General features: G+C 37.3%; 1 protein-coding gene across 4 annotated transcripts in view; it reads left to right on the forward strand.

The window, feature by feature from the left end:
• ptbp3 (polypyrimidine tract binding protein 3) overlaps positions 1-11,837 on the forward strand; it is a 66,865-nt gene extending 55,028 nt beyond the window's left edge. For 3 of the 4 annotated variants that reach the window (XM_056238981.1, XM_056238984.1, XM_056238983.1), the window contains 8 exons: positions 181-216; positions 2,432-2,506; positions 3,704-3,843; positions 6,074-6,107; positions 6,551-6,643; positions 9,764-9,980; positions 10,581-10,658; positions 11,495-11,837. In XM_056238981.1, coding sequence (XP_056094956.1) covers positions 181-216; positions 2,432-2,506; positions 3,704-3,843; positions 6,074-6,107; positions 6,551-6,643; positions 9,764-9,980; positions 10,581-10,658; positions 11,495-11,627 — 806 coding nt within the window. In that variant the 3' untranslated portion in view covers positions 11,628-11,837. The remainder of the gene's footprint in view (positions 1-180; positions 217-2,431; positions 2,507-3,703; positions 3,844-6,073; positions 6,108-6,550; positions 6,644-9,763; positions 9,981-10,580; positions 10,659-11,494) is intronic. The other variant, XM_056238985.1, reaches the window with a different exon arrangement.
• The last annotated feature ends 316 nt before the right edge of the window (positions 11,838-12,153 follow it).

A 12,153-nucleotide genomic window follows, 5' to 3' on the forward strand; every position in this document is an offset into this window, starting at 1 on the left:
TCTGTGCTTTTCCTCTAGCTCCGAGGAAGTTCTTGTCACAAGCTAAAGGATATCAAAAGTATTTTTCATGGATGTTGATGTATAATAAGTAGTACGGGGTTATGATTACATGTAAATTTTGATGTATGGCATGGAGACAATTTGCACTATTTAATTGTAAAATATCCACTTTGATTTCAGATTTTTCACCACATCATTTCGGCTGGAATATTCTGGGTAAAAAACACCTTAAAGTCGGCAATTGTGACATTTATCTGAGTGAAACGGCTTCTGGAACAAGAACAAATGTAGGGCAGGGCTTGATTTTGTGCATGATGAATTGATTGGATGGTTGTGGTTTGCTATTGGTGGATCTCATGTGAGTGACAGGTTGCCCCGCCCTCTCGCCAGTAAACGCATCATCAGAGAAGAGATGATAGAGATGTAAGAAATAAGAGAAGTTATTTTGATTAAAGATTATGAGGGCACATGAATTATGTGCACAGATAACAATTACTGCAATTTTCCTTATAAAATTAGGAATTTTCCATTTTTATTTCATGATGACTTTATGCTTTATCTGCCTTATGCTTTGTTGATATTTTACCCCGGAATATTCCATTAATTTTCGTCCGTGTGCAGACTGACATTTTGTTTTTTTAATCAAACCTGTCCATTTATCTATTAAACTTCTATTAGAAACGATAGAAATCCCAGTGTAAAACAGATATTTTTCTCACTTCCTCATTACCTGTGTGTTTTATTATAATGCTATCTGTTCGTAGCGCGCTCACTATCAAAGGGCACGCCTTATCGCACATGCACACAAAGTTATGTGGGCCGGACAGTGTTTGCAGAGCAGATTTATTGTGTGTGTGTGTGTGTGTGTGATTGTCAGAGGGGGCGGCAGATAACTGTGTCTGTCTATCCATGCATCTTGTTGTCTCAGGCTCTGTAAATCACTTGCGCTGTTTAGAGCAAGAGGCAGTGTGGATTCTGATAAGGCGAGTGTGTGTTCTTGTGTGTGTGTGTGTGTAAATCAGAGCTGATGAATTGTTTCTGGGCGCAGGCAGGAATCTCAGGGGCGCTCTGTGACGTCTTCACAGCAATAAAAGGTGTTCAAATGGCAGCTTTTATTAGACCACTGCCCTTTTGTCGGTCTTCTACCGCAACACCCCTCGTGAAAAATGTTTTATTGTTGTCAATATGATTGTTTTGAAATGTATGTAAACTGCTTGTTCTGAGCTCTATAGGTTTATATCTCAAATAGGCTGGATAAATCCATTTTAAACAATGGCGTCACAGTTAAGCCCGTCCCACTTGGGAATTCAAGATATTAGATGAGCAAATTGTGCTTTACTTGAACGTGCGTGTCTCAGCAAGCCATATTCAGCTTGAAATCAGGCGGTGATGATAAAACAGTGATGATATAGGGAGAACAAAACAAATGTATGTGCCCCTCTTTTATTGATTGTGCTTCTCATAATTTATTTCAGGCTCATACAGGGTTAGTGATTTTATGTTATGTTATTTTATAAAGCAAATTTATTAAGTGAGTCAATGATAAATTAGAGTGTCTGCAGGAAAAAATCTAGTTTAAAACACACGTGCCATGTTCTTATTAATGCGCTATTTGTGTTCATGTTGGTTTTGTATGGTTTGAGAAACTTTTGTGCCATTTTCAAGAAAGGTTTACATTTAGTGACTCATTAAATGACTAAAATGTAATGTGGTGTAACCATCAAATTCAAATAAAAATAATTAAGAAATAATTTTCCTGACGAATACTTGTAAGATGTTATTAGTATTCATTTAAAAAAAAAAAAAATTCATGGTAAAAAGTTTTTTTTTTTATGGATACATTTATATTAATTCTTAAAGTGTGTTTTGGGGAGTTATGCATTAACCTTGACATGTCATAAATGGCTAATTTAAAAAAAAAAATTAATAGACTTATTGACACAGTCATGAGGTCATAGGATCTTCATTTCATTTCCTGTAAACATACAACATAAACAAACATTTTCTTATATGAATCTGCTGGTCACACCATATGATTTGGTATTCCTCAAATATTATTAATATAAAAAATGAACAAAACTGTTTTTTAATTTTTTTCCATGACATAATAATAAAAGGTTGTGCCAAAGCTACTTAATAATGTTTATTTTTCATGAATTTCATCTTTATAATGAGGCTTTTGACATCAAAACAGATGTATAACCATGACATGTACAGTATTATTTTATGCCTCCAAAGAAATTCAAATCTTTGCCTCAAGAATAGGTGTCTCAAGTCATTTAATGAATCATAAATACATATTATCCCTTCATTGTGTCAGGCAGATACACATACACCGCTATCAGTATCCTGTTATGCGGTTGTGGTCTCATCTTTTAAATCATTTGTTCATTGTTGGTGTGTGTGTGTGTGTGTGTGTGTGTGTGTGCAGGGGCTCCTGGGATCATTTCCTCTCCATACCCCGGGGCGGCTGGTTTCGCCCCCGCTATCGGTTTCCCTCAGGCAGGTAAGCTTTCAGTCACACACACACACACACACACACACATCTCAGTAATGGAGGCAGTGTCGTGCGGCTCACGCCAGCGCTCAGCCTGAATAATTGGAGGTATTACGATGTCATCACTCGAGCCTCTCGCAAGACACATCTTTAGATTGACGCCAGCAAAGTGAGCAAACTGAAGAGGGAATAAACACAAACACAGTATCGAGTATCGACGTCACATTTGAAAACAGATTGAGCAATGTGTGCTGTTAAAAAGCTTTGCATTTTGAATTGGCTATTGATTAGTTTGCAACCGGTTTTGATTTATATGATCAATAAATCGAATTTAAGTGTACCTGGTGTCACATTTCATCATTGGGAAAATAAAATACTATTTAATAGCTAAAGGTTTGAGCATATTCTTTATTTAGGGCATCTCAAATATAAAGAGAAATATGTTAAATATTTATATTTAACATTTTAATATATGTTAAATAATATATACACAACTGTGAAATAGTTTTTGAAAAAATAATCTCTTCTGTTCACCAAGGCTGCTTTGATTTGATCAAAAATACAGTAAAGAGAGTCATATTGTGAAATATTGATACATTTTAAAGTAACTGTTTTCTATGTGAATATGAATTGAAACGTTTAATATTTATTCCCGTGATCAAAGCTGAATTTTCAGCATCATTACTCCCAGTCTTCAGTGTCACATGATCCTTCAGAAATCATTCTGATATGATGATATAGAAATATAATATGAAATAGGTATAGATGCATTTCTGCTGACATGATCAAGACCTCACAGTCAAGTAAAAGTAACATTTAATAATATTATAACAAATAATGTAATATTATAAAAGTAAATCAGTGTACAAATGTACCGTCCTATATTATTAGGCACTTTATTTATTTTTTTACTCATTGTCTTTAACTCCCAAGCTTGGCTCTGCTGTCACACTCCTGACCCTGATCTTCTGTGCTGGCTTCATTTAAACCTCTTACTACCCTGACCATCCAACTCAATATTAATTTGAACTAAAATTACCCAGCATGCCTGAACATGTTGCTTTAATAAGCAATTACAAGAAGACCTTGTGTTGTTTACCTGAAGAAAAAAAGGTTGTAAAAACAGATGATTGCTCTAGAACGTTCCCTTCCACTCTCTTACGTCACTTCCCGTCTTCCCTCTTCCCACCGGTCCGGTCCGGTCAGGTCTGTCTATGCAGGCGATGCCTGGCGCTCTGGGACCTCTCACCATCCCTTCATCAGCAATGACAGGACGGATGACCATCCACGGCATGACCCCCACCACCATCCACTCCGTGCTCCTCGTCTCCAACCTCAACCCTGACGTGAGTTTCACCCCCCCCCCATGAGGCCCTCCTCTGTGAACCCCTCTACCACAAATATACACTGGATTTGCCATTAAACTGATGATGTCTTTAGGAAATAGTTCAAAATAAACTCCATGATGCCCACATGCAACATTTAGTACATAGTAGTTAAAGACACTTAATATAAAGTGGTTCCGAATTTACAATTTAAATGCCCTTCAAAAAGCTTTTTTAGATTCTAGTGGATTTTCACAATCGTCATCATCGAGTATTTTCCAGGGTGGTCTATTTTTGTGACATCCTTGATTTCCAGTAAACAGCATGAAAAAATAAACGTCGTTTTTCCATACAAGAAGGGTTTTTATATGTTGACTTCAGTATGATAATGAGTATGATTTAGATGAAAATGGTTATGTGACACTATGAATTTAAAGCACCACATCGCTTATTAGAGTTATGGACTAGATATAGATAGATGGATATAGAGCAGTTTTAAGGATTTCTGTTCTTTTCTTTTTTGGTGTGTCGGAGCTACTAATTAACCTACATTGTTTTTTTGATAGTATAGTTGCTAATCTAGTTATTGGCATCCAGACAAAAAGTGTGTATAATAATTCTAATGGCAATATATACTGTATATGTCTCTCCTTGCCATCTACAAATAATTTTCCCAATTATATAATTGGTTATTATGAAATGCTCTATCCATGCTGATTAATAATGTTAAATGTAGATGAAAAAAAAGTCTTGTCACAAGTCTGGTGTGAACGGTCAGATTATGACTGAGAAAAATAACTATATTTGCCGCATTCTCGTTTTCCGCAGTGTTTTCTTCGGCGAAATATCAATCTATTTTGCAGCTCACTGTGTTTCTGTGACTGTTGTTAAAATAACCGCGTCATCTGCAGCTCTTCAAGGGTTAGTTCACACAAAAATGAAACTGTTCCCATGATTTACTCACCCTCAAGCCATCATAGGAGTATATGACTTTCTTCTTTCACTTATTTTTAAAAACAAATATTCTGGCTCTTCCAAGCTTATAATGGGAGTGAATGGTAACTGCATTAAAGGGATAGTTCACCCAAAAATTAAAGTGATCCCATAATTTACTCGCTCTCAAGCCATCCTAGGTGTATATGACTTTCTTATTTCAGCCAAACACAATCAGTTATATTAAATAATATCCTGGCCCTTCCAAGCTTTATAATGGGATTGAATGGTAACTTCGATTTTGAAGCCCAAAAAGCGCATCCATCCATCATAAAAGTAATCCATACGGCTCCAGGGCGTTAATAAAGGCCTTCTGAAGCGAGGTCACTCCTTCGCTGGAAGCCACTGATTATAGTTTAAGTTATAAATATGGATATTTTTCTTATAAAAATGCATCACTTTGCTTCAGATGGCCTTTATTAACCCCATGGAGCCGTGTGGATTACTTTTATGATGGATGGATGCGCTTTTTTGGGCTTCAAAATCAAAGTTACCATTCAATCCCATTATAAAGCTTGGAAGGGCCAGGATATTATTGAATATAACTGATTGTGTTTGGCTGAAATAAGAAAGTCATAAACACCTAGGATGGCTTGAGAGCGAGTAAATTATGGGATCCCTTTAATGCAGTGCTTTAGCGTCTTTAGCTGGAGCGAGAACAACACGCACAGAGCAGAAAGGGCTTGAATGAAGCGTGTTTGGCTCTAGATAAAAACATTAGAGAATTAAGCGGCGAAAGATCATTACCGTAAACGACCCTGAGTGCTTGTGGTGTGAACGGCTCTGTGGTTTTGATGCACTTTAAAATGTAGAAACGGTAAAATGGTGGTTGTCATTATGTCTGTTGTCCAGTTGGAACCAAGCAGGAGTCGGGAATAAGCACCGCGGTCCACTATTTAAGGATGCCCGAAACATATATTAGTCTATCACTAATCTGAGCCATTACCATAGATTATAGTATTACAATTATTACTGGCCTTGTATATCACTGCTGCCTTTAAAAATGATTCCTTTCAGTCTTTTGTTTTGTCACATGAGCTAATCCAAAGCTATTCCCATACTTCTTTATTCAGTCCAGGCAATTGCTGTCACAAGACACTTCCTTCATTTAATTGTGCAGCATTAGCGGTCACTGGTCATGAATGTCAACATGTTCCATAGCAAATCACCACATCTGTTAATGTTCCTTGATGCATTTCACACTTACTCATTCAACCTTATTCCAGTCATGTCTTTGATAATGTTTCATCTCTTGCAGAGTATATCGCCACACGAACTCTTCATTTTATTCGGTAAGGACAAATGTATTACTCCTCCTGCAGATTAGATGTGCAGACTGCAGTTTTTATGAAGGCAGTAGAGGATAGAGAGTGAGCGATGAGACCATTTCCTTACAAACACACAGCCTGGAGATTATTTGCAGATTGTGTGTTGTGTGTGTCCCATCATATGAATGGGAGAAATTCTCAGTATTGCGCACACACTCAGTGTGTGTCATTGCCATTGTCCCCGCAATTTAATAACTGTCAACATCAGAGACAGACCTTAGTGTGACTGATATCCTTTAAAAGCGCTCTGTTTGCCCACTCTATGAGCATGTGAGCGGTTACTGTCGCTCTCTGCCTTCAATAATGAAACACCGAGATCTGCAGATAACGTATTATTTGCTGTAAATTGTGTTCACGGTGTGTTTGAGTACAAAAAAAAGATGTAAATTTCTCTTTTATCCCGACAGGAGTCTACGGAGACGTTCACAGAGTCAAGATTCTGTTCAACAAGAAAGAGAATGCCTTGATACAGATGGCGGACGCCACGCAAGCCCAGCTCGGTACGTCAGGCATTACACACAAACCCTTTTCATCTTGATTTATTGTCTTCATCCTTTGATTACTTGTATCTGGGTATTCTGTGGCTGTATTAGAGTTACATTTCAGTGTGGTTGTATCTTTTGGTGGATGCAGCCAGTAACATGGACGAAATATTTATAAAGATTATGGTTTTTCGGCTAAATGTCTCATAATAATTCCTTGTGTAGATGCGCAGAAATATTCTGATGCAATTTTTGCAGCATTTTAAAATAGAGTCTAAAAGAAGCGACGTGTACACACTGCCAAGGTTTTTGTTGTTGTTGTTGTGATAACCATATTTAAATGCAGGAGCGAATGCTTTGATGTATCTCATCTGTTAACAAAAACCATGGATTTAATTTTTAGGTTTTTTTCCGAGTGGATACAGTGAATTGAGTAATTCATTTGTGAAACATGAGCAGAATTCGCTCTGTGCACGAGAAAAATGCTAACTTCCGGCTTGAGGGTGGAAATTGGGTACTTCGTTTCCGGTTGCCGTCTTGTTTACATCAGTGGACCGGCGTTAAGTTAGTTTAATCGTTCGCAATGGACCTAAAACATAAAAAAAACCGATTCACTTTTCAAAGGGCAGTCGGTGGTAATACCATAATTCCTCAAATAAAAGCTGGGGCCTTTATTTACCTAAACTGCAGAAGGTAACAGGCTTTTATTAGAGGCAGGCGCTTTATTTTAAAAAAATCTAAATCAAATTTCCGTCTGGGTTCCATGCTCCTCAAGACAATTTCGTTTTCATTAAAGTTGTTGAAAAGACCGTTACACTAGCAGCACTAAATTATATGTGTGTTACATCTATTGTCTACTACCATCTATTGGCTGTACGTTACGATGAACTTGAATGCATATTAGGGGATGTTTACACCTGGCCACTTCATGTGTTTTCTCAGATCGGAAAGCTCTCTGATTTATCAAAACAATTCTACTTAAATCTGCTCACAAATGCGTTTTCGCAAAACGGATATAAATCTTCAATTCCCACGCTATATGCGGATTTAATGGAGTGGACGTCACCGAAAGCAACAGATATGAGCTGCATTTGATAGATCAGCTCATTTCTAAATCAAAAGACCGCAATAAGCGAGAGCGGCAACAAGCCTGGTAAGATCATTTCGTTTCTTTACTTTTAATGATGAGGAGAATTGTCTGCGACTTACTTTCACTTTAATTTGCAATAGTTTGCACGTTGGCTTTATGGATAGATGCTCGGCTGCCGTGATGCGTGTTGCAGACTGCAGTAGCGTTGTCACATCTTGCTATAACATTACATAGCCTATAACACGCTCTCACACTTATTTTTTAGCGTTTTTGGGAGGAGTAAAATTTAGATACGTGGTTTCAACAATCAGATGCATTTGATTTACACTTGTGCAGTTTCGTCTGGAATCTCGTCTCAGATCTCCTCCTGAAGAAGTGGTTTGAGCGATCGGATTTAAATTGTCTCGAATGTGCTTCGGATGGCATTTATACATGGTCTTTTCACGATCAGATCACAGAACACGCATGAAGTGGACAGGTGTAACATCTCTTCAATGAAAGTCATTTAGGAGATTATCCACACTAATTTTCCCCCGGCCTTTATTTGTCCGCGTTGATCACGCACCCGGCCATTATCAGAGGCCCGGCGTTTATTTGAATACCGGTTTTTATTTGAGGAATTACGGTAACCAGGCGCTGCTGCATTGTGAAAAGTAAACAATGTTTAACGTTACTTCTACGTCGTCCATCAGGCTACCGGAAACTAGACACCCCCTATCGGTTTCGCAGCCGGAAGTAGCATATGCTAACGTGCACATAGTCTATTCATTTGTGTAAATCATTCATGAATACATTCTCGCATACATTTTTCTATACAATTCTTTGTTTATGATTTGCATTTGGATTTTGCCAACTATTTACATTAATGTATATAAAGGTAAAATGGTTTTGTGCATGATTTACAAAGAAATGTACGTAAGAATGGTTTTGCGAACAATTTACACAGAAATGTATGTAAGAATAGATTTGATATTGATTTACACAGAAATTTACGCATTAATGATTTTATCCACATTTAATGCAGTAATTTATGTGAGAATCAATTTGCGAACTATTTACACAGAAATTTACATAAGAATGGTATTATGTACGATTTACACGGAAAGTAACCTGAGAATGATTTTATCCACATTTAATACAGTAATTTATGTGAGAATCTTTTTGCATAGGATTTACTCAAATGTATATAAAGGTAAATAGTTTTGCGCATGATTTACAAAGAAATGTATGTAAGAATGGTTTTATGCACGATTTACACAGAAATTTATGTAAGAATATTTTTGATATTGATTTACACAGAAATTTACGTAAGAATAGTTTTGATATTGATTTACACAGAAATTTACGCATGAATGATTTTATCCACATTACATGCAGTAATTTATGTGAGAATAATTTTGCGAACGTTTTACACAAATTTACATAAAGGGTTTTGCAAACTATTTACACAGAAATTTACATAAGAATGGTATTATGTACGATTTACACGGAAAGTAACCTGAGAATGATTTTATCCACATTTAATACAGTAATTTATGTGAGAATCTTTTTGCATAGGGTTCACTCAAATGTATATAAAGGTAAATAGTTTTGCGCATGATTTACAAAAAAAATGTATGTAAGAATGTTTTTATGCACGATTTACACAAATTTATGTAAGAATAGGTTTGATATTGATTTACACAGAAATTTACGCATGAATGATTTTATCCACATTTAATGCGGTAAATTATGTGACAATCGTTTTGCAAATGTTTTACACAAATTTCCGTAAAAGGGTTTTGCGAACTATTATTTGCGAAGAATATTTTTGAATAATATTGATTTACACAGAAATTTGCTCTGCTTGTGTTTCATGACTGAGGCAAAATGTGTGTACAAAATGGGATTAAGCACTAGAGGCAGTGTGTATGTGCACAAAATGTGTTTGTTGAAAACCTGAAAAAAATCTATCTTATGCTTTACAGTTCAAATGTTCAGCATAAGAGTGTAACATGATGTGTGTCAGGGTTATCTTTAACACATCATCTCATGGTTTGTTTGTTAAGCGATGAGCCACCTGAACGGTCAGCGTCTGTATGGTAAGGTGATCCGTGTGACCATCTCAAAGCACCAGACGGTGCAGCTCCCCAGGGAGGGTCAGGAGGACCAGGGCCTGACCAAAGACTTCAGTGGGAGCCCGTTGCACCGCTTCAAAAAGCCCGGCTCCAAGAACTTCCAGAACATCTTCCCCCCCTCCGCCACCCTGCACCTCTCAAATATCCCGTGAGTGACTGGCAAACACGCACACATGGGGCTCCAAACACAGCATGTTACAGGAAATACATGGTTTGGTCAGATGCTGCAACGAAGACCCAATTTTGCTGGACTAACTTAAGCATTTACATTTTTGGGGGAAATTTCTCATTTTTTATAATGTTTATAATTAACATTAAAAACCAATGAGGGAATTAAAACTTGGAAAGAATCATTGTTTATTTATATTATTTAATTGTATTAAATTAAACGATATTAAATACTTTTTAATTCATTTACTACAGTTGTCACTTCAAAATAGACAATGACATGGTTATATAAAACTACATAATATATATTATATAGTATTAAATTGTAGATGTTGAATTTCCAGAAAAAGAAACAATATTGTAACGCATATTATTAGAGAGATGTAAAATTACTCATACTGTGATATATGATTATTATTATCAGTATCTCCCCACCCATATTATCATTATATCATATATCGGTTGTTTCACTCCACAAGAAGTCTTCCATTATTCTTTGAATTGTTGTTGGCATCAGATAAGGGGCTGTTTTTGTCCTTTGTAAACATAATATTTTTGTTCCTTTCGTTCCACGCCCCAGCCCCTCCACCACGGATGATTTTCTGAAAGACCTGTTTGCCAGTTCTGGATACACGGTCAAGGCCTTCAAGTTTTTCCAGTGAGTTCTCTTCACATTTGTTTTCTTTGTTCTCAGACTTCATTTATCATCACACTGGGAATAGTCTGCTTGTATCTTTCTTCCAAGACAACACGGCCGATAAGGATGAGTTGTTTTGGGAAAATACGAAACTCGTATTTTATAAACAGTGTCCATACCATCTGCTAGAAAGAGGCAGACCCTGATTTCACAGAGTACAACATATTCCAGGAACAACATTCCAATCAACCAATCAGATTTAAGGGACAAGTTTACCGTTTATGTCAAGTTTAGGCTTACAAACAAAAGTTATTCACCTATCATTTCCCTCTGATGATTTTTTTGTGATAACTTAGGGTTAGGGGTAGAGATATGGTTGAGATATGCCCTCTCTGGAAGAGGGTGGCCCTCTAAGAGCATTGACTGAAGTTCATGAAATCATGAAATACTTTATAGTTAAACCACATAACATTTTTAAGTCAAGTCACTTTCATTTATATAGCTTATTTACAGCAGCTCTAGAATAAAGTTATTGTCCAGCTAAAGTTAGTTTTGATTGATTCACTTCCATTACAAAGATCATTAGTTATTAACTTAGTCGCTAACACGACACCGTTCTAAGAGAAAACCCTTAACGCGCTCCGGCCGCTCATTCGCACAACAGTGTTTGGTGGCTCGAGAACGCAAACCTTGAAATTGGTTCCCAGGTGCAAGCCTTGAAAGTTTTAGAAAAACGTTATCACCTCCACGAAAACTTCAAAAACGCAAACCTGTGAAAACGCTGACGTGCAGGGCTTGCGATGTGGCACTTTAGCTGACCCAGTATCTGATTTTCACTCTCCATATCTGATTGACAGGAAGGACCGCAAGATGGCGCTGATCCAGCTGGGTTCGGTGGAAGAAGCCATTCAGGCTCTTATCGTCCTCCACAACCACGACCTGGGAGAGAACCACCATTTGCGAGTGTCCTTCTCCAAATCCACCATCTAGCACCCCCTTCACTACAAACACACCCTTTCCCCATCCTCCCCGTTCCAGCCCTTCTACCTTCAGCAGTCTGACTGTTTCATTCAGAGAATAAGACTGACTGACAAACTAAAAAAAAAACTAAAAAAACATTACAGATATTCATGGGGTAGTTTTAGAGATTTTCCCAAAAAAAGAAAGAAAAAAAAAAGCAAATAAGAGACTACTGCACAACCTTTAGACAGTCTGAGAGTGAGTTACTCTCGATACCAGGGCTGGAGACACATGGGATATCCATGACAATGTGACGTTTCTGGGAGCTTCTGTGTCGAGGAAGTAAGATTCCCTCTAGAGTCAATTGGTGAGGACTTCGTTGATGTGAAACACGAGATGAACATTCTCAACAAAAGTCAATGCTGAGGAAGTTTCTTTACCGCACATTTACCGATTACATTGGAGACTTGACACTCCTGTAGCCCAATGGCCTTGTTACCCCAGACCCAGTGAGGGCGGAGTCTCCTCTGCTCCTCCCCCAAAACCCACACCTTCA

This window comes from Rhinichthys klamathensis, unplaced genomic scaffold (genome assembly GCF_029890125.1).
Source record: "Rhinichthys klamathensis goyatoka isolate OS25496 unplaced genomic scaffold, OSU_Roscu_1.1 h1tg000549l_1, whole genome shotgun sequence".
Lineage (NCBI taxonomy): Eukaryota > Metazoa > Chordata > Actinopteri > Cypriniformes > Leuciscidae > Rhinichthys > Rhinichthys klamathensis.